This window comes from Lepidochelys kempii, chromosome 9, assembly GCF_965140285.1.
Source record: "Lepidochelys kempii isolate rLepKem1 chromosome 9, rLepKem1.hap1, whole genome shotgun sequence".
NCBI lineage: Eukaryota > Metazoa > Chordata > Testudines > Cheloniidae > Lepidochelys > Lepidochelys kempii.
In genome coordinates, this window is record NC_136388.1 from 56,642,940 (window position 1) to 56,665,305 (window position 22,366).

The window sequence follows — 22,366 nt, forward strand, 5'->3', positions numbered from 1 at the left end:
AAAAATAAACAATTATAAAATGAAATATATGATTCGGTATGTAATCGTAACAGGAGATGAAGTACCAAGGAAGAGAGCTTATTTCTTTTGGAGAATTTTAGTAAATCGGTAGTGTTTTCTGTTAACTATTTACCTACTTTTGAACGTTATAAATCACTTAGGTGATCGCTGGGGATTTTTGATCTTTATGGAACCCTCCAGCTCATGCAGGCTATCGAGGTGAAATGGTCATGAAGTACCAGCTTTCTCCTCTCTCTCTCTCGAGTAAATCAGGAGTCACCCCACCAAAGTCACTGCAGTTACATATAAGTGAGAGGACAATTAGGCTCAGACAATCAGGCATTGGCTCACAATCACCATTCCAGTGCCTTATTTATAAGGTTTGCCCAGCTCTGGTGTCTGACTTGTGGCACACCTGACATTTACTTTCCCCCTTTGGGGGGGCCCTTCTTGAGATGATGCACCATCCAGTCACTAAAAGGTGGGGGAAGCTCCTTCTTGAGCCCAACCATGATGCACCAAGTACAAGCCAGAGATGACCTGAGCCACTCCCTCCCCTTCATCTCTGGAATTCCCTGCCCCTGCCTGCTGACCACCACAGATCCACCCCAAGCCAGAGAATTTCTTGGTTTTAATGTCCCACAAGTCTCCTCACAAGACTTTTCCTCAGTCCAGAATCCGGCCTGTGCAGTCCATGTCAGTCTCTGCATTGGCCAGGAGATGGCAGGGGTGACATATGCAGAGCCTAGCATGAGGCTGCTGGCCTTTTACTGCTGCCAATCATTTCCTTAGCTGGCATTGCCGGTTGCAGCTGAATTTGTCCTTTGATACTCCCTGTATCCTCAAAGCCATCCCATGGTACTAGGGTCTGTGAGTGTTTGTGCAGAGGGCAGCCCATTGGCAGGTTCAGCTCCATCTGGGGCTTTCCATAGCGTTCAAAGTCATGCTATGCAGACAAAGAATCACAGGAGATTCTCCTGCCAGAGATAGAATAGCTGGGTGGGCTGGGGTGGAGGGGATAGGTGGCGAGCTGTCTTGTTGAAGAAATGGCAGCTTGCTTGAAAAGAAGAGGCATCTTAACAGTTGAAAAGGCTGAGGGGAAGAGCCTTGGAGTAGATTGTCAAAGGCACAATGGGAGCCGGCTGCCTAATTCCCTCTTTGTGCCTTGGAAAGTCTTCCTGCTAGTTCCGAAATCTATTCAGAAATCTCTCCATCAGAAAAATTTCTGAGCTCTTCAAGGTCTATTCCTTGACATATTTGAGAGATGGGGAGGGGGAAGAACCAGCATCCCAGGTGCAATACAGCCCCCAAGCTCCCATTCACACAAGGCCAAGGGAAGGCAGTTCCAACATGGCCAAAGGAGCTCACTCCTCAAAGTTGAAGTTGAAGATCTCAGCTTCTTTCTCTTTCCAGAAGGCAAAGCTGCGGTCAATGTATCTGCAGATCTCATCATTGTTGAAGCTACCTAGCTCAGAACAGTTTCCTGGATCATGTCCACCTTGCTCAAGAGCAGCACTCTGAACCCAAACTCTGGACACTGGCTTTAGAGAGCTTTCCGCTGATGCTCTACTTGGTTCCAGCTCCCAGGCTAGGTCCTTGGCGTTACCAAAAAACATGATCTTAATGTCTTCAAAGCTATCTTTCCAGCCGCGCTTGCCACCACTGATTTCATCAGTCACTGCCTTGTGGAAGGCTCGCAGGGTCTCCCAGCAGCGTCTGCTCAAGTGGTCGTTCACCTCGAAGCAGAGGAGGTGCCTCATCTTGCTTTCCTCCTGAGGAAGGTCCAGTTCCAGGATGTGGAAGTCGCCAAGCATAAAAAGGTCAAGAGTCAGGCTGTTGTAATCGGTGGGCACTCCATTGACGTGGGGCAGGAACTGCTCCAGGGAATAGATAGCCTGCTGGCGGTTCAGGCTGCAGATTTGTCGTGAGGGCACCTGAGAGGTGATGTCCTTCCTGTTGCCAGTCAGGTTCTTGATGGTGCTCCTTTGGTGAATTAAATAGCTCAGTTTTCTCATTTCCACCACCGGCTTCTCCTCGGGAATCTGTTCCTTTCTGACCGCTAGAGCTGCCTCCACCTCTCCTATTTTCCTGACTCTCTGGGACTCAAGCTTTTTCCTGGCTGTGATTTTCAAGGAAGCAGATTTCTTCCAGTGGCACAGAAACAGCATCACTATTCGTTCTTTCCTGAGGCTAGCGGACTCTGCCACTGGAACAAGAAACCTGCTCACATCTGAAGGTTTCCTCTTTGCAGCTGATCCCAGGGTCACTGGCATTTTTCATCTCGCCAAACGCATGCTCTTCACAGACTAGTTTTCTCTTGCTCTTACTGCTGCTCCACTGATTTTGAGAAGCAACATCCTCGCCTGACCAGCACCCTCCTGAGTGTTCCCAAGGCCATTCTTAGCTCCAAGGCCATTCTTTGTTCTGGGAGAATATGTTTCTCAAAATTACCTCTCTGCTTCCTGTCAGAGACGCCATACTCCAGAATCTCTCTCTCTGCTCTCCCCCACTTGGACACTTACCCTCACTAGGCACGGATGATTCTTTTGGGGATGGCATCTCCGCCTCCTTCCTCAGGCCGTTTACATTAGTGAGCAGCACAGACATCCTTTCACCATGCCAGAGATTCGGCTGCACCAGATAGGAAGCGCCTGGCCATCCTGGTGCAGGAGCTGGCTGTTGACGGTGATATGGACAATGGGGGCAGGCAGGATGGTCTGCAGCTCCTCCACCAGGCACCCCAGCTCTCTCTCACACTCTTGACACCTGTTCCTCAGCTACAGATTCTCAATCTACTTCTCCAAGTAAAGTAGGTCGCCCTCAGTCAGCAACTCCCCGAAGGGGCCCAGGATACCATTGTGGGCCTGCAAATACCTCCAGTCCCACATCTCAACTGAACTGCCTCCATTGCTCTGTATGCGGGAGACAGAAATTGAGAGATTACAGAAGGTCATTAATGTAATCTTCTAGAGCCAGGTTTTCAGATCACCCACACACACACAGCCCACATACACACTGGTGTGATACAAAGGCACTGACATCCCAGCAATATGATGAACTTGCACAGGATTTGGCTCCCACTGCTTCTGCGATTGGTGATTAGAGAGGTAGTGACTTCTAAAAAATGGAGACGGGTCCGCCTCCCTAACACACGGGTCCAGGGCTCCCCCTTGCTTTGAGAAGGTCTCTGTGTCTATTGGTCTAAGGGCCATGTTGGCTTGAAAGTCATTGGCATTGTCTGAGTGCACAGTCCTTGCTCTGGCACCACGTAGCTTTCATTGGGTCTGCACTGAAGCTGAACAGCATGGTTTTGACCAATAGTTTTTTTCACTGAAATAAGCATTTTCAGGTCCTGAAACCTATTTCTCAAGTTTGGGTCAAATTCAGTGAAAGATTTTGGTCAAACTTTTTTTCCGAGTTGAAAAGTTTGTTTGTGACCGTTTTCTTTCAAAATGTTTCATTTCAACTCTTCAATTAGAAATGGCCATTTGAACTGACATTTGGATGATAAAAAACAAACACACCAAAAAAGGGTGAAACACTTCAAAAATGGCTGATTCAAAACACAAAGAAAAAAATTTCAAATTGACCTGAACATCTCAAGTCAACTAAAACATTTTACTTTAATTTTCATTTTGAAAAAAGTTTGGGGAAAGAAAGATTCTGGTTTGAATCGAACTGGACTTTTCCTCAGAAATATTGGTCCCCCGTCCCCCCCCCGAACCAAAAATCCATTATTTTTGAGGTCCTTGTCTGCACTGAGTTTCAAGAATAGACAAAAGCCTGAACCCTGCCCTGCCCTGGGACTGTGGGCTGAACCCTGGTGCCATTCCACTGAGGTAATTATACCAGTGACGGAAAACCAGGAGTGCAATGATCTCATGATATTAGCATTCAAGACTGAGGTAAGACTTGACGTAGCTGAGAGAAACTTAGGGCGTAAGCTGGGAAGAAGCAAAGAGGAACAAGCAAAGCAAGAAGAAGCCTATAAAGACTTTCTAACCCAGCCTACAACAGCCAGTTCTCCTTCAGTCAGCACAGTACCATTCCATCCTGCCCTTGCCCTCTCCTGCTTCCAGTCGAGCCTGCAGCTTCCTCACCATCTGCTGCCGCTTCCACTCAGGAATTGAGTGGTGATGTTCATCATGGGTGGGCACCAGGGCGTGGAGGTCTGATCCGTACGGCTCATCTAGTGGGAAGATGCAGCTGTTCTGCACAGGATCTGCTGGTGCAGTCTTCTCACCCTGCACAGTGATAGGAATCAGCTCGTGTTTTTCCAGTACAGCTAGTTTTTAAGAGGACTTCTTGCAGTGGACCATGCTGTCTGGGTTGCTCTGCTCAGGTAAAGCATCTTTGAATAGGTGCGGCTGTCACGTATTCCAAAACAGGAAGATGCTGGCGTAGGTCAGGGGGTGGCCTGGGATGGAAGCGACTATGTCTGGAGAGGATTGCAATCCTGTACCAGCCGAGTGGTCACCAGGAGCTGTTCCAGCCACTAGGAGCTGTGCCACCCAGCATAGATTGGCCTCGAGGCTGCTTTAAGATACTTTGGGGTTCAAACCGACTTCTATGTGCAGTCCTGACCGAAGGGTAAATGGAGGGCTTTAAGCCACCACTTTGTCCGCTCCTCCTCAACTGGATTCTGCACCAAGCACAGCCAGCCTGATTTGGGGCTCTAGCTAAAGATCGAATTCCAAGAGTCTGTCTTGGAGAACGTTTCACTCTGAATTTCACACTATGAGTGTATGTTTACACACCCAACCCTTTCAGCCATCCATCAGCACTGCAGGCTGGGAGCCCAGGTTACGGAGTGCCCTCTTACTGCCCGGCTGAATTGCTGAGAGCTGGAGTATGTGCAGATAACCAAAGAGCAAGTCTGTGACATGCACTAGCACCATCCAGAGGCCCTGGCGGATGGCACATGCTCAGGTTGTGAAGTACAGGAGCCTCAGGAGGAAAGCATCCTCTCCAGCCACGTTTGGATGTGTTCAGAGCAGGACAGCACATTCAGCAGCACAGCAGCCACTAACGTTTTGCTTGAGCACAGATATTCATGACGGTGGGCGGGAGTTAGATGCCAAACTCCCACACCAAGCCTCGGCAGCAGCTACGTCCTGGTCAGCACGTCAGCCCTCTGTGACAGCCAGGGTTTGGGGGGATGAAAACGGCCAGTAATGGTTTTGATCATTTTCTTAACTCATTTTGGAAAAAAAAATTGAATTTGGTACTAAAGTGTTTGTGAAACATGACTGTCAAAAGAACAAAGGTCTACATGCCACAACTTTACTCATTTTTCTGATTTCTAGAAGCTATCCAAATGGCCTTGGGGATGCGGAGGGAGAGGCAAGGAACCTGAGTAAATACCTCGCCAGCGCTGTCCCCTGGGGTTTGTTCTATTGGCTGCTAACACTGATTGCAGCAGTGGTAAATATAATGGGATGTTAGTGTGCTATTCCACAGCCAGTGTATGCATCTGCTGAAGGAGCTACCCTCCTTTAGGCAGAATCCTCTGGTGGTGTAGAGCCACCATACTGGCTTCTACACCACTCCCCAGCCTTCAGCCAGCAGAGGCGTTGGGCCTGGGAGAAAGGGAGTCTCTGACTCAGGAAAGATTGGCGATGCCGCCAGAGACAACAAATTGTAGCTGAATGGAGATTGTTGCCTTGAGCACTGATCAAAAACCTCGGAAGTTCAGCTGAAGAGGCATCTCTGACGAACAGAGGAGAGGTCAAGCGGAAATAGAAAGTCCAAAGGGAGCTGCGGAGATGAGTCAGCAACATACGGAGTGTGCGAACAAGGCTGTGATCCTGACCTTCTGCAGGGATTTGCACAATTTCGACTCTCCTATGAGTAGTTTGCTGGGCTTGCTAGTTTTCAGCTTGTTGAAGGACCTTCTGGTTGGAGGGAGAGAAAATACAGACTTGTGGAAAAGAGGTTCAGGGCAATGGGAAGAGTAGGGCATGCAGTTAGACAACAGATTGAGACCCTGTCCTTTACAGGCTCTATGCTTGGGGACAGAGGGTAAATGAGAACAATTTTAAGGGGGTATTTCGCTTTAGCAGTACAGTGATTTGCATTATTAAGAATACAGACTGAGTAATGGTATTAATCAGCAAGGAAAGTCAATACTCTATTAGCCCTAGAGAACACATTTTAAATTATTACAAAATTTACATCCATTTCCAATTTCGCTGTAAAATATTTGCAAATATAATACAAATATTTTGGAGCAGCCTTCACCTGGCATAGAGGATAGAGTTCCATGGAAGTCAATTTTCAGTTTTACTGAAGTCAATGGCTAGAGGCTAGTTGATACCACCTGAGACTCTAACCCATAAAGTGCATAAATATTTGCTATTTTACAGTTCCTGTGAATACTGATAGTCACTAGTATATACCAGTGAAATACTACAGGATTGCCCCAGGCCATTTAAGACTGGAACAGCCAGGAAGCTCTAACATTCACATCTGTTGGTGAGCGTTTCAGAAGAAATACGAGATCCTGGACTCACTGGCTATGTTCTGATGTGTGTGGATAATTCCTTCTTTCACCATGGCTAGGTGTGTGGCTTACTCCCAGCGGCAGAGGATGATTCACTGATGTCCGAGACTGGAAAGACACAGAGAAAGAAGGGCTCTTCAATCTCTGAAAATGTGAAACAGGTTTCAGTGTCTACATCTTCCAAAATAACATGGGGTCTTTCTACTGCTTTCCTTTTGGCTCAACCAATTAGAGCAGCTTCATGGCCACTTACTGGTAGTGCCAGTTAGCACAGCAGCATTGTGAATCTTCCCACAGATCTTGGCTTCACATCAGCTGGTATCAAGCAGATATAGCCCTTCCAACGTTAGGAATAATACATATCTACACAGCATTGCCCTGTGAATGTCCACTCAGATTCCAGTCAGGTGAGACTCCTCACTGCTCCTTACTGGGAGATTCAGCACTTGAGTGGACTACTCAGAGAAAAACAACAAACAATATTTCTTTAATGCTTTTGCCCCTTCTTCTGTTCCCAAATTATAAATGAACAGACTTAGATTTTTACAAATGTGTTTCATTATCTGAAATTATGTGTTCAATTATGTGTTTCAATTTAAAGATTCCTGAGACTTCTGGTATTTGCCATTTCTAATTCGCTCACATGTCCTGAGTTACTTGCTATTGTTCCTGTGACTTGACCGGGTATTTTCCAATCCTTCAGCTGCTTCTTTTCAGTTTCAGCTCAAGCAGTTGCACCAATACATGTTGGCACAAGTATTTGCGAAACTCTCTTCTTCCGCAAATGTTCTTGAGAAGAAACTCCCCTCTGAAAATGTTCAGGAAAGACAAATATAAATACTATGGAAGGAAATTCATGGGGTTAGATTCTGCTGTCATTTACACTGGAAGTTTAGGGAGCCGTGCCAGTGTAAAACAGGCATAAGCAAGAACAAAATCGGGTCTAGTGCTGTCATTCAAATAAATATTTGCAGAATTTGCCCAGCTCTAGTTAAGCAGTTTCTTTTAAGACACTTTACCAATATTAATTGCTCCAGTAGTGTGCCAAAGTTGATCCCCTCTAGGAACCTTCGAAAGAAAACAAAGATGAGCTCTTACACCAATCCCCGCCCTGCAGGCTGTGGGGTACCTTGCCATTCTCCATCCTCGCGATGGCCTCACTCGACATCCTGAGGTGCTCCTGTCCACTCTCTGGTCGGTAGTAGTCGTCAGTGTGCTGATTCTTTATTACTGGAGTCCTTTTGACACTCCTGACTACTAGAAGTCCTCCACTGAGCGGACTACTGGGACATAGACAACTGTGAAAGAGGACAGGGAAGCACAACACCTGATCATCCAGTTGCCCAGTGCAGGGGGGATGAACAATTATCCTCCAAGGAGGAGTTTGGGAGGGAGTCATCTGTTAGTATTGCCTCTTCCATAATGGCCTCCCTTAAACCATAGGTTACTGCTGCAAGACAGATCTCATTCTTCTCAAGGGGGACTAGTGCACCTGTGACAATAATGCCACATGGAAATTAGTTGCAATCCTACTTGTCCTCATTTGGAAGGACCGTTATTAAAAAAACCCACCGAGATGGACTAGCAGAGAGACAATGACCCCTTTTGCATAAAACAAGTACCCTGCACTACACTATACCTCTGACTAATTTCAGGGGGCGGTGCAGAACAACAGAGCAAGAATGGCAGGTTTTCTGAGATGGGTGGGAGGGATGTGAGGGGATGTTCCAAAGTTCTGATACCCAAAGGGACAATAGTAGCAGACACAGAGACAAACGAGCCGTTATCTATGTCCCTTCACATCATCATTGGGGGGGAGGGATAGCTCAGTAGGTTTGAGCATTGGCCTGCTAAACCCAGGGTTGTGAGTTCAATCCTTGAGGGGGCCATTTAGGGATCTGGGGCAAAAATTGGGGATTGGTCCTGCTTTGAGCAGGGGATTGGACTAGATGACCTCCTGAGGTCCCTTCCAACCCTGATATTCTATGATTCTATGATCAGCGTCAGCAGGTTTAGGCACTAGCCTGTCACTGTCTACAGACCTGTCACTGACTGCAGTCCAAATGAATATAGAGTCATTGCTCTCGTGGTCCCTTCAACTCATCAAGCCTGAGCTCCTATACAGCACCACAGCATCAGCACCACTCAGTGCCTGCACACTTGACCGAAGAAGCAAAATGAGTCTCACATCCCCCCCTCCCCCCCCGGGAGACCAGACTATTATGTGCCACAGGCAGAGAACAGGAGGGCCCAAGGTGTCCCAGTCCCAGAAGACCCCGCAGTACAGGGAAATGATTAAGTGAAATATGCTCAGATAATCCTGACAAGTGCCCTGCATCCACATGCTGCAGAGGAATGTGAAAACCTCCAAAGGCAAGGCCAGTCTGAACTGGGGGGAAATTCCTTCCCGACCCCATACATGGCGATCAGTTAGACACTGAGCAAATGATGAAGAGAAAGCCAGAGACGGTGTCTCCACAGAGCCCTGTTCCAGTCCAGCGTGTCTCATCTCTAGCTGTGGCTGTATTTAATGCTTCAGAGAAAGACAATAAAAAAAACTGTCCCCAATACATTGCGAGAGAGAGAAAATCCGTTCCTGACTCCTGCAGGTGTCTGGCAGAAGCCCTGAAGAATGACCTTTAGGAACAAAAGGCATACATTGGAAGTGAGCCCACAGAGCTGCCAAGCCCTGTCCCCGACCATCACAAACAATCTCATAAATTTGTCCAGTACTCTCTCAAAACTAAAGTTATTTCTCCCCACAACTCCTACTGGGAGATTGTCCCAGAACCTCAGGTTTCTGCTGGTTAGAAGCCTTCTAATTTCCAGCGTGAATTTTCTTCGTGATCAGTTGTGATCAGTTGTTCCATTAGCATTTAGCTTAAATAAACTTCACCCGCACTGTATTTACCCTCCAATGTACTTATAGAGACAAATATTTCCCCTCTCAGCCTCTTTTTTGTGAGACTAAACAAGCCAAGCTCTTCCAGGCTCCTCTCACATGATAGAGCCTCTGTTCCCTTGATCACCTAGTATCTCTTCTCTGCATCTAGTCCACCATCACAAAAGGTGGATTTAAACTTGATCAAGTGAACTGTTTGATTGTAAAAAGTCTATACAAGCTGTATCAGGAGTACTCCAAACCGTGAGCAGTTATCTACTAGTGTAGTAACCCTCTGAGATTAAAAAGAAAAGGAGGACTTGTGGCACCTTAGAAACTAACCAATTTATTAGAGCATAAGCTTTCGTGAGCTACAGCTCACTTCTTCAGATGCATATCGTGGAAACTGCAGCAGGCTTTATATATACACAGAGAATATGAAACAATACCTATTCCCACCCCACTGTCCTGCTGGTAATAGCTTATCTAAAGTGATTTCCAGCACAAATCCAGGTTTTCTCACCCTCCACCCCCCCACACAAATTCACTCTCCTGCTGGTGATAGCCCATCCAAAGTGATAACTCTTTACACAATGTGCATGACAATTAAGCTGGGCTTGACTCCCTCCAGTGCAGTAGGGGCTGCAATCTGCACCATCCTGCACCACCAGGGCAGTTCTAACATTAGGGTAGACTTCACCCTCTCCCTTTCTCTTGCCATTCCACTGGAAATTTATGCTTGGGGCACCACAGGAGCACCGCATACTGACACTGGCTGGAAGCTGCACTGGTTCACTACATCTCTGGGATGCCCTGCTTGGGCTGGTGCCAGCCCAGCTCAGGAGGCATACGTTCAGTACGACCTGTATGAATTCAGGATAGTATCTCAGTATTAGCCAGCCTAAATGTACTTCCTGTCTAAATAAAATTGGCAAAATGCAATCCATCCTCATAGCAATGTAATTATAGACATTTTAAAACACATGAATCATTACTTGACAAATGTATTAGACTGAGCTTGTCGCCATTCTGTAGCTCAACTCCCAGTTGGAAGAGGCAGGATGGGGAGCTAGCTCCGCGAGAGGATGCTTCACTCGCTGACCGTGCTTAAACTCCTGGATGTCTGCCACCTCTCTCAGGCAGTACATAGACAACAGTGTTGAAAGCTGCAGAAATATCCAGGAGAATTAGAATGAATGTCTCTCTTTATCCATTTACATACTTCATACATCAGTGCCCTTAGAGCGGTTTCCATCCCATATCAGTGCCTGACTCCGGCGTGTGCTGCGACTAGAATGTTGGCCTCATTAGATGGACTTGCTACTGACCTTTTGTTAGCTTCCATATCAGCGTGGTCAGGAATGAAACTTTTGACATTAGGAGGCAGTTGGCTAGAACCAATGTATCCAGATTTCGTCAGTGTCGGTCGGATTTCACTGCATGTTTGAAGCAGGAAGGGACCAGTCCCTCCCTAATGATCAGTTGACCATTTCTTCACGAGTGGCTTCAACTGCTTATAACTAAGGCTGTCAGTCGTTCATGTAAGTCACAGGAGTCATGGAGTCTTTGACTTTCCTGGAAGTCTGTGACTTCCAGAGCAGCCGGTGCAGGGTGACCCCAGGGCAGACGTACCGGTCACTGCTTGGGGTGGCCCCAGGCAGCTGGTCCCGGGAACTGTCCCAGAACAGTAGTCCAGGAGCAGCAGCGGGGCCCCATGCCTCCCTCCACCCGAAGCAGTAGGGGCCACCTACAGCCGAGAAGCAGAAGCATATACTGATGCTGCCCTCCCAGGAACAGCGGTGTCCGAGGAGTGCACCCCCTAACCCCCCGCGCCCAGTACCTAACGCATAACTAGGGGTAGTTTTAGTAAAAGTCATGGACAGGCCAAGACTTTTTGTTTATTGCCTGTAACCCGTGACTAAATTGTAGCCTTACTTATAACTTTCACCAGCGAGTATGGGAATGGGTCAGAGCCACAGCTGTAGGGTTGAGACTCTTTTAGCATAGCCAGGACTGCTTTAATGTGCTTGTACTCTCTTAGTTTGGTGGGTTTGGGGGGCGGAGCAGATCCATGATGCTTTTTGCTGAGTTTTGTTGCAGGCTAATTGACTGTTTGTTTCCCTGCCAGCCTGAGCACAGGCCTGGGCCCCCAGCTGCAAGTGGAGACTGCTTCGTTCCCCACGGTGGCTGAAGTATCGTTAACGTAGTGAGGCAGAGTGGCCTCCTGAGGACCCAGAGTGGGAGTGTCCCCGATTGAGCCACTACAATACATATAGTAATTGTAAAGTTCTTCTTTTAGGCTTGTAGCTGTGATGGAATAAACTGCTGTCTTAAGTCAAGTCTCTGGCTGCTTCCAAATCATTGAAAGGTCCTCAGTCCACGGGTTAGAATGCGCCCATTAGTATAGTCCAGAGGCTTGGGCAGGATAGAGGCTGGAGCAGGATAGAGGCAAAATGGAGGGGTTTCCAGGGCCATTTATATCCTCTGCCATGTGGAGGGAAACCCATTGCTTCAAACAAAAACCTCAGCCCAGCTAGTAGAGAATCACAGGTGACCAGATAGTGTTTGGAGTCACATGGGCAAGTCACATGTTCATGCCCAGTTTCGCTCAGTCATTGCAGGAGGCCACTACCTATTTTCCAGATAGCACATTTGCAGGACAGTCCACTCAATGTAGATGGGTGTCTACTATGGTCCCTTGTGAGTTAAGTGTCCTTTTGACGGGCCACTCAATTTGAATAGTCCCTCCAAGATGTGCTGGCTAACTACTTCATGAGCATTTCCGCAGGAGCAAACATTTGAAATCCAGGTATAGAGCCAATGTTCATAATTTCAAATACAAAAGTAATACATGATTACAGATAGCATAATCACAATCTGTGACTCATAACCTTTTCATAGACATCTTACATGCCACCTTTTACACAAGATGTGTTGCAAATATATAACTGGGGTTGCAACAATGATCTACATGATCATATTTTAATCAGGTAAGGTCACACATGTGTTCTATATATAAATCTACAGTATTTACAGCTATATAATCTCTCTCCATGTATCGCAGATAGTCAGACTCTACCACTCTAGGGGTATCTATCATTGCTGTGTGACCTTGAACATCAGTGCCCCTCAGTCCCTCCTATTCTCTCCCTGTAGCAAATAATTGTTTAGTTTTAAGTGGGCTGTGATAGTTTGGTCTAATTTTGGCTGTTGTGTTTAGTGTGTGGGTGCTGCGTGGTGCTGGTGGCCTGTGATACACAGGAGGTCACACTAGAAGACCTGGTTGCCCCCTCTGGCATTTGACTCTGTGATTCTTTGCTTTTTGAATATTGCTAGTAGATGGATGAAATTAAAATCAAATGCTAACTGCTAATTTTTAAAAACTATTGCCTTTTTGATAGAATCAACACATTCGCTGTAATAATCCATTTAGACTCAAGCTGTCGCTGCTGTCCATCACTATCATACTAGCTTTCCCTACGCAGAACACTCTTCTAGTAAAGGCAAACACTGTGGGAATGGATGACAAAGGGAAAAACAAGGAAAAGACTCGATGTTAGCTTTTCGCAATTGAGTTATACAAAAGCATTCCACTGAAATCTGAACTAGTCTTGTTCTTCGGCAGAAGATACTGAACAAGGCTTTATTTGTGGAGAGGTTGACACTATGAAGGGGATAAATGAAAGCAGATATCGGGTTCGGAAATAGCCCTTCTTTCCTTTCTTTCTAACCTATTCTGCTTTTGTTCTGCAATCGCTGGATGGGATGCTATTCGGTACTGTAGATGCTATTCGGTTCCCGCGAATTAGAGCCTGGTACCTTTATTATAGGGAATATTGCTGATGAGCTGGGGCTGGGTATCAAACATGTCTCCTCGCCGCGGCGGATTGTGTTTTGTGCAGGGAACTGAACGAAAGCTTGGAGAAGTGAATTTGCAGAATGGGGCCCTAATTGTCAGTGAGACGATGGACAGAGGAGAGCTATGTGGGCGAACAGGAAGCTGTCAGATGAAATTTGAGGTTGTCATTGAAAATCCTCTCTCCTACACTATTGTCGGCTGGCAGTCCTGGTTACAAATGACAGCTCGCGCAGATTTCTCCAGAGTGGAGAAGTATCGCTCCCAGGAGCTGAGTCAGCAATGCCTGGCATGGTGTTCCCACCAGTCGGCTCTCACGATCCGGATGTTGGGAATACTTCTTTGGCCCCTTACAAACTTACGAGAAGTGAGCATTTGCTTTAAAAGTACATACGTGTCGTGAATGGAATAAAATCCCAATGTTAGTGTTACAAAAGTCACAGCAGGGAGAACAAGAGCCGATCCAAAATATCACTGTGAAAGCGAAAGACAACGGGATTTCCCAAAGATACGTCTGCATCGGTGTGCTGGATTCCAACACCGCCGGTCCCGTGCTTGGTTAAAACAGCTACGCTGCCAGACTAGCGGAGGATGTGGTCAAAGACGCATTGATTATTCAGCTGAATGCTACTGATGTATTTGAATGGAAGAAAAGAGTACACTTTGGGCACTAACGCTGCACCTGAAGTGCAGAGAATATTTTCTACTGAGCGTGATACCGGGCAGATACTGGAAGGGCGGGGGTGGATTTTGAGAAAAGGTGCAGAATATGATGTGGAAGTGCAGGCGCGGGAGGAAAGTCAGTTACTATTGGCATGCCATTGCAGTTCTTGTAAAGGTTGTGAATGGCAATGGCAATGTCCCAGCAGTGACGGTAAATTCCCTTTCTAATCCTATCGGGGAAGACACTGCAGCTGGGACGATGGTCGGTCTGCTCAGCGTCATAGACCGGGGCTCCGAAGACAACGGGAAGATCAGCGGCCACATTCTGCAGAACGTACCGTTTCAGCTGCTGTCCCTGCGGAAAACACATTCTCCTTGGTGACCAGCGGCGTCTTGGGCAGAGGGGCGGCCACCTACAACATCACTATAGTTGCCTGTGATTGCGGCTCCCCTCCCCTGCCTCGCAGGGAATCCCTCCGAGTGAGAATTTCCTATGTAAATGACAAGGTCCCCTGCTTCGAATCGGCCTCGTACACGGTCTGTGTGCCAGCGAATCACTCTGAGTCTGGCCGCCTCCATTTTCTCGGTGGCCGGCGTGTGGCCCCTGATGGCTGGAAATGGCCGATTGTCCTACGCCATCTTGAGCGGCGAGGCGCTGGGGGACCGCTGGTTTCCATCAGCTCCCGGGGCGGGGATATTTACGCGCTGGGCACCTGGGCCTGCGGGCGAACGAAGAACTTCAGTGTCCATGTCCCGGCGGCGGACGCTGGGGTCCCCTCCCTGAGCGGCACAGCCTCTGTGCACATCTTCATTCTCGACGAGGATAACAACGTTTGTTGCCTGCTGCCAGCTGGGGAGCCGCGGGTGTTGCGGGAAAGTGCCCCGCGCTGCGAGCTGCGGGCACTTGGCTCAAAGGCTGCGGGTTTCTGACGGCGATCTGGGCTGTCACACGTGGCTCTCCTTCCAGCGGGCCGCTGACCGCAGCCTGTTCCGGGTGGGGCTGCACATGGGGAATCAGAACGCTGCGGCTGGGGAGCGAGGCCGGTGACTGTGGTGAAAGATCAGGGAGACCCAGTGCTTTCTACAGCCATAACCGTCACCCTGAACTGATCGAGCAGCTCACCGAGGGTTTGTCTTATATGACAGTGTGACTGATAGTCACCCTGGGGTGCATTTCCTTTATTTTCTTCTTCAAACTAAGACAGACTCCAGAACCCTGCCTTTTGAGACAGACACACTAGCCTGCTGCAACCCACACCCAGGATCTGGGCCAACCGATGCCTCCTAAATTGGTTTGTGAGTGCATCTTCACACTCATACAGTGCAGAGCAGCTGGTCCTTAACCATCATGGATCTGCCCCCCCCCCCCAACCCACCAAACTAAGAGAGTACAAGCACATTAAAGCAGTCCTGGCTATGCTAAAAGAGTCTCAACCCTACAGCTGTGGCTCTGACCCATTCCCATATTCGCTGGTGAAAGTAATAAGTAAGGCTACAATTTAGTCACGGGTTACAGGCAATAAACAAAAAGTCTTGGCCTGTCCATGACTTTTACTAAAACTACCCCTAGTTATGCGTTAGGTACTGGGCGCGGGGGGTGAGGGGGTGCACTTCTCGGACACCGCTGTTCCTGGGAGGGCGGCATCAGTATATGCTTCTGCTTCTCGGCTGCAGGTGGCCCCTACTGATCCATGATGCTTTTTGCTGAGATTTGTTGCAGGCTGTAGGCACTTGGGATTGATGAAACGAAGCTCTTTAGCGTTGGATTTGGCAGCATGGATGGAAGCTATCCTGCTGCTTACCTTTCTTCCCTGTGTCAGGATCCTGAACTCAACCAACTCATGGTCACTGCCTCCCAAATTCCCATCCACTTTTGCTTCCCTCGCTAATTCTTCCTGGTTTGTGAGCAGCAGGTCAAGAAAAGCTTCCCCCGTAGTTGGCTCCTCTAGCACTTGCACATTGTCCCCTACATTTTCCAAAAACTTCCTAGATTGTCTATGCACCGCTGTATTGCTTTCCCAGCGGACATCAGGAAAATTAAAGTCACCCATGAGAACCAGGGCTTGCGAGCTAGTAGCTTCTGCGAGTTGCCGGAAGAAAGCCTGGTCCACCTCATCCCTCTGGTCCCGTGGTCTATAGCAGACTCCCACCACTACATCACTCTGGTTGCTCACACTTCTAATAGAGCATCCCATGTGATGCGGAATGCATCTCCTAGGAATCCATGTCCCAGGCGCGCTCTAGAGCACAATTTTGAGGGCAAATGTTCTCCGGAGTGGCAATGATGTCTATGGTGGGGAATCCCAAGCAGATGAAGATGTAATGAAGGACTCACGTGTCGAGTTCCCATTCATGATCGTGGGAAAAATCCCCTCCAGTTTGCAGTGATGTTTTGGTGTCCAGGGAGGTATGCGGCTGAGATGGCGATGCCGTTTTGGATACATCGTTGCATACTTTTGGTGCCTCAGAGCAGAGAGTGGGACGTCGCCTGTTGAGGTAGAACATGCAGGCGGTATTGTCCATCATGACTCTGGTGCAGTGTGCGATCCCTGGGATAAAGTGTCTGCAGGCATTGCGGACTGCTCGTAGCTCTAGGAGGTTAATGTGCAGAGTGTATCTGGTTAAGGACCAGCTGCTCTGCACTGTATGAGTGTGAAGATGCACTCACAAACCAATTTAGGAGGCATCGGTTGGCCCAGATCCTGGGTGTGGGTTGCAGCAGGCTAGTGTGTCTGTCTCAAAAGGCAGGGTTCTGGAGTCTGTCTTAGTTTGAAGAAGAAAATAAAGGAAATGCACCCCAGGGTGACTATCAGTCACACTGTCATATAAGACAAACCCTCGGTGAGCTGCTCGATCAGTTCAGGGTGACGGTTATGGCTGTAGAAAGCACTGGGTCTCCCTGATCTTTCACCACAGTCAGCGGCCTCGCTTCCCAGCCGCAGCGTTCTGATTCCCCATGTGCAGTCCCACCCGGAACAGGCTGCGGTCAGCGGCCCGCTGGAAGGAGAGCCACGTGTGACAGCCCAGATCGCCGTCAGAAACCCGCAGCCTGTGAGCCAAGTGCCCGCAGCTCGCAGCGCGGGGCACTTTCCCGCAACACCCGCGGCTCCCCAGCTGGCAGCAGGCAACAAACGTTGTTATCCTCGTCGAGAATGAAGATGTGCACAGAGGCTGTGCCGCTCAGGGAGGGGACCCCAGCGTCCGCCGCCGGGACATGGACACTGAAGTTCTTCGTTCGCCCGCAGGCCCAGGTGCCCAGCGCGTAAATATCCCCGCCCCGGGAGCTGATGGAAACCAGCGGTCCCCCAGCGCCTCGCCGCTCAAGATGGCGTAGGACAATCGGCCATTTCCAGCCATCAGGGGCCACACGCCGGCCACCGAGAAAATGGAGGCGGCCAGACTCAGAGTGATTCGCTGGCACACAGACCGTGTACGAGGCCGATTCGAAGCAGGGGACCTTGTCATTTACATAGGAAATTCTCACTCGGAGGGATTCCCTGCGAGGCAGGGGAGGGGAGCCGCAATCACAGGCAACTATAGTGATGTTGTAGGTGGCCGCCCCTCCGCCCAAGACGCCGCTGGTCACCAAGGAGAATGTGTTTTCCGCAGGGACAGCAGCTGAAACGGTACGTTCTGCAGAATGTGGCCGCTGATCTTCCCGTTGTCTTCGGAGCCCTGGTCTATGACGCTGAGCAGACCGACCATCGTCCCAGCTGCAGTGTCTTCCCCGATAGGATCGGAAAGGGAATTTTCCGTCACTGCTGGGACATTGTAATTGCCATTCACAACATTTACAAGAACTGTGCAACGCTAACTGACTTCCCTCCCGCGCCTGCACTCCCACATTATATTCTCCACAATTCACTTCACCTTCCACCCCTAACTCCCCGTTATCAGGATCGATAGAAAACATTTTCTGAACATTGATTGTCGTGTTGCTGCCAACAATTTCCTCTAGCCTTCCATTTCCTCCTTCATTTAAATCGGTGCCATTCAGTCACTAACCAGGATGCCTTTGTCCACAATCTCCACTAGGCAGATAGTGTAGATGTTTCCATGAAATGCAGGGGCGTTATTGTTAGACTCCAGCACAGTGATACTCATCCGGCGGGTGCCAGATCTTTGGGGAGCCCCATTGTGTTTAGCTGCTGTTATTCGAGTCTGAGTCGATCCTTTTTCTCTGTCCAATGACTCTTCCAGTATTAAAATTGCCACTTTATTATGTCCGCCACGAGGCTCTACTTTCAAAGCAAAGTGTGCATTTGCCCAAATCTCATATGTGACCAAAGAATCAGTACCAAGAGGATCTTGAGCCCTACTATAGGAAGTACACTGCCCACTAAAACAGATTCAGCCACGTGGGGAAATCATCCAGGATTTCTAGTTCCACATACTACATTGCAAGATTTTCAACCACAATCTTAAATTTCAGTGCACAACGTCCTGTCCGCCCACGCAGCTCTGCTCTGTCCTTTTTCACAGTGACGATCAGGGCTCCATTCTGCATTTTCAGCTCCACAAATTCTCCGTTCCTGACACAGTCCGCAGCCTGCGAGCTGGCAGGTTTCTGATATTATCCAGTTCTAGATCCTCGGCCATATTCCCCATAAAAGCACCAGGCTAGCGCTTCAGACACTCAGTAACGAGCCTCTTCAGAGACAGACACACAGAACCAGCATGCAGTAAATAGGTCTCTTAAGTACCAGCCCTGAGTCCGACATCTTAGTTTGCTTCTGTTCTTCATAGTAACCGCTTCATAAAGGCTTGGCAATAAGATCATTTCTTGTCTCTGCCTCGCTGTGGTTCACGATGTTGTGCAACAAAATAAAGAAATAATTAAAATATACAGATACATTCCTTTGAAAATACCTTTCTTTTACCTTTGCCTGTTTACTCGTGTGGTGACCGTTGTCTTTAGTGACTTGCTTTGCTGACTGCACTGTGAAAGGGGAAAATCATCCGCGATCCTTGTCCGTAACTGTAGACAACAGCGACATCTTGAGTCTAAACCAAAAATTGCTCGAAATGAATCGCAACATCAAAACCTCTATCAAGAAAATGCTTCATCAAATGTGAAGAGGAAAGATAAATGTGGGAATGTCATAAAAGCTACAAACACATATTTTCTACTGATTCTTTTGCACGTGTAGGCTGTTATAGTATCGGGTTCTGTAATTTAAAAACCAACGAAAAAATATAAGTCTTGACCCAGTTATAATATGTCCTCTTACTACAGCGTCCATTTTCTTTTACTGCATACCCTTAGGCTCCGTATCTCTTGCTAATGACGCATCTCATATACTTTGGCAAATAGGCCGATAAATGAAATATTTAAAGCTAGACATAAATAATTAGGATGTAATTGTTAGTCGTCAATATTGGGAGTTTGTCTCCTTACATATTAGTCATCATCGTATGCGGATGAATTAGAAAAATAGTATAAAAGCATTATCATATGTTTATTAAATGTTTGCCTCCACTGAAAGTACCTAGTTATCTACAAAAGGTTAAACTTCATTCCATCTTTGTTAAGAAACTAACATATCTTACAAACGAAAAGAAGAAAGCAAAGCTTTTTACTCAAAACAGCTGACTGAACAAAACATCTCCTTCCTAATCGGAAGCTTCCTGAATTTGGGCTGTCAGGCACAGATCGCAGTCAAGGAGAGAAAGTTAAAAAACCTTGGGTTTTGTCATCCCTGAGTCTAAGTTCTAAAAAGCACTATGGCTCTCTTCCCTTGATCACCTGGTATCTCTTCTCTGCATCTAGTCCACCATCACAAAAGGTGGATTTAAACTTGATCAAGTGAACTGTTTGATTGTAAAAAGTCTATACAAGCTGTATCAGGAGTACTCCAAACCGTGAGCAGTTATCTACTAGTGTAGTAACCCTCTGAGATTAGGACATTATGGGTTTGACTCCCTCCAGTGCAGTAGGGGCTGCAATCTGCACCACCAGGGCAGTCCTAACGTTAGGGTAGACTTCACCCTCTCCCTTTCTCTTGCCATTCCACTGGAAATTTATGCTTGGGGCACCACAGGAGCACCGCATACTGACACTGGCTGGAAGCTGCACTGGTTCACTACATCTCTGGGATGCCCTGCTTGGGCTGGTGCCAGCCCAGCTCAGGAGGCATACGTTCAGTACGACCTGTATGAATTCAGGATAGTATCTCAGTATTAGCCAGCCTAAATGTACTTCCTGTCTAAATAAAATTGGCAAAATGCAATCCATCCTCATAGCAATGTAGTTATAGATATTTTAAAACACATGAATCATTACTTGACAAATGTATTAGACTGAGCTTGTCGCCATTCTGTAGCTCAACTCCCAGTTGGAAGAGGCAGGATGGGGAGCTAGCTCCGCGAGAGGATGCTTCACTCGCTGACCGTGCTTAAACTCCTGGATGTCTGCCACCTCTCTCGGGCAGTACATAGACAACCGTGTTGAAAGCTGCAGAAATATCCAGGAGAATTAGAATGAATGTCTCTCTTTATCCATTTACATACTTCATACATCAGTGCCCTTAGAGCGGTTTCCATCCCATATCAGTGCCTGACTCCGGAGTGTGCTGCGACTAGAATGTTGGCCTCATTGGATGGACTTGCTACTGACCTTTTGTTAGCTTCCATATCAGCGTGGTCAGGAATGAAACTTTTGACATTAGGAGGCAGTTGGCTAGAACCAATGTATCCAGATTTCGTCAGTGTCGGTCGGATTTCACTGCATGTTTGAAGCAGGAAGGGACGAGTCCCTCCCTAATGATCAGTTGACCATTTCTTCACGAGTGGCTTCAACTGCTTATAACTAAGGCTGCCAGTCGTTCATGTAAGTCACAGGAGTCATGGAGTCTTTGACTTTCCTGGAAGTCTGTGACTTCCAGAGCAGCCGGTGCAGGGTGACCCCAGGGCAGACGTACCGGTCACTGCTTGGGGTGGCCCCAGGCAGCTGGTCCCGGGAACTGTCCCAGAACAGTAGTCCAGGAGCAGCAGCGGGGCCCCATGCCTCCCTCCACCCGAAGCAGTAGGGGCCACCTGCAGCCGAGAAGCAGAAGCATATACTGATGCCGCCCTCCCAGGAACAGCGGTGTCCGAGAAGTGCACCCCCTCACCCCCCGCGCCCAGTACCTAACGCATAACTAGGGGTAGTTTTAGTAAAAGTCATGGACAGGCCAAGACTTTTTGTTTATTGCCTGTAACCCGTGACTAAATTGTAGCCTTACTTATAACTTTCACCAGCGAGTATGGGAATGGGTCAGAGCCACAGCTGTAGGGTTGAGACTCTTTTAGCATAGCCAGGACTGCTTTAATGTGCTTGTACTCTCTTAGTTTGGTGGGTTTTGGCGGGGGGGGCAGATCCATGATGCTTTTTGCTGAGTTTTGTTGCAGGCTGTAGGCACTTGGGATTGATGAAACGAAGCTCTTTAGCGTTGGATTTGGCAGCATGGATGGAAGCTATCCTGCTGCTTACCTTTCTTCCCTGTGTCAGGATCCTGAACTCAACCAACTCATGGTCACTGCCTCCCAAATTCCCATCCACTTTTGCTTCCCTCGCTAATTCTTCCTGGTTTGTGAGCAGCAGGTCAAGAAAAGCTTCCCCCGTAGTTGGCTCCTCTAGCACTTGCACATTGTCCCCTACATTTTCCAAAAACTTCCTAGATTGTCTATGCACCGCTGTATTGCTTTCCCAGCGGACATCAGGAAAATTAAAGTCACCCATGAGAACCAGGGCTTGCGAGCTAGTAGCTTCTGCGAGTTGCCGGAAGAAAGCCTGGTCCACCTCATCCCTCTGGTCCCGTGGTCTATAGCAGACTCCCACCACTACATCACTCTGGTTGCTCACACTTCTAATAGAGCATCCCATGTGATGCGGAATGCATCTCCTAGGAATCCATGTCCCAGGCGCGCTCTAGAGCACAATTTTGAGGGCAAATGTTCTCCGGAGTGGCAATGATGTCTATGGTGGGGAATCCCAAGCAGATGAAGATGTAATGAAGGACTCACGTGTCGAGTTCCCATTCATGATCGTGGGAAAAATCCCCTCCAGTTTGCAGTGATGTTTTGGTGTCCAGGGAGGTATGCGGCTGAGATGGCGATGCCGTTTTGGATACATCGTTGCATACTTTTGGTGCCTCAGAGCAGAGAGTGGGACGTCGCCTGTTGAGGTAGAACATGCAGGCGGTATTGTCCATCATGACTCTGGTGCAGTGTGCGATCCCTGGGATAAAGTGTCTGCAGGCATTGCGGACTGCTCGTAGCTCTAGGAGGTTAATGTGCAGAGTGTATCTGGTTAAGGACCAGCTGCTCTGCACTGTATGAGTGTGAAGATGCACTCACAAACCAATTTAGGAGGCATCGGTTGGCCCAGATCCTGGGTGTGGGTTGCAGCAGGCTAGTGTGTCTGTCTCAAAAGGCAGGGTTCTGGAGTCTGTCTTAGTTTGAAGAAGAAAATAAAGGAAATGCA

General features: G+C 48.1%; 1 protein-coding gene across 1 annotated transcript; it reads right to left on the reverse strand.

Moving 5' to 3' along the window:
* Positions 1–991: 991 nt before the first annotated feature.
* ESPNL (espin like) lies at positions 992–7,670 on the reverse strand. Its single transcript, XM_073358699.2, is given in 7 exon segments — positions 992–2,240; positions 2,242–2,384; positions 2,437–2,508; positions 2,511–2,609; positions 2,612–2,912; positions 4,101–4,244; positions 7,632–7,670. Coding segments are annotated over 7 exon segments (1,674 nt in total). The 3' UTR covers positions 992–1,364.
* Positions 7,671–22,366: the final 14,696 nt, after the last annotated feature.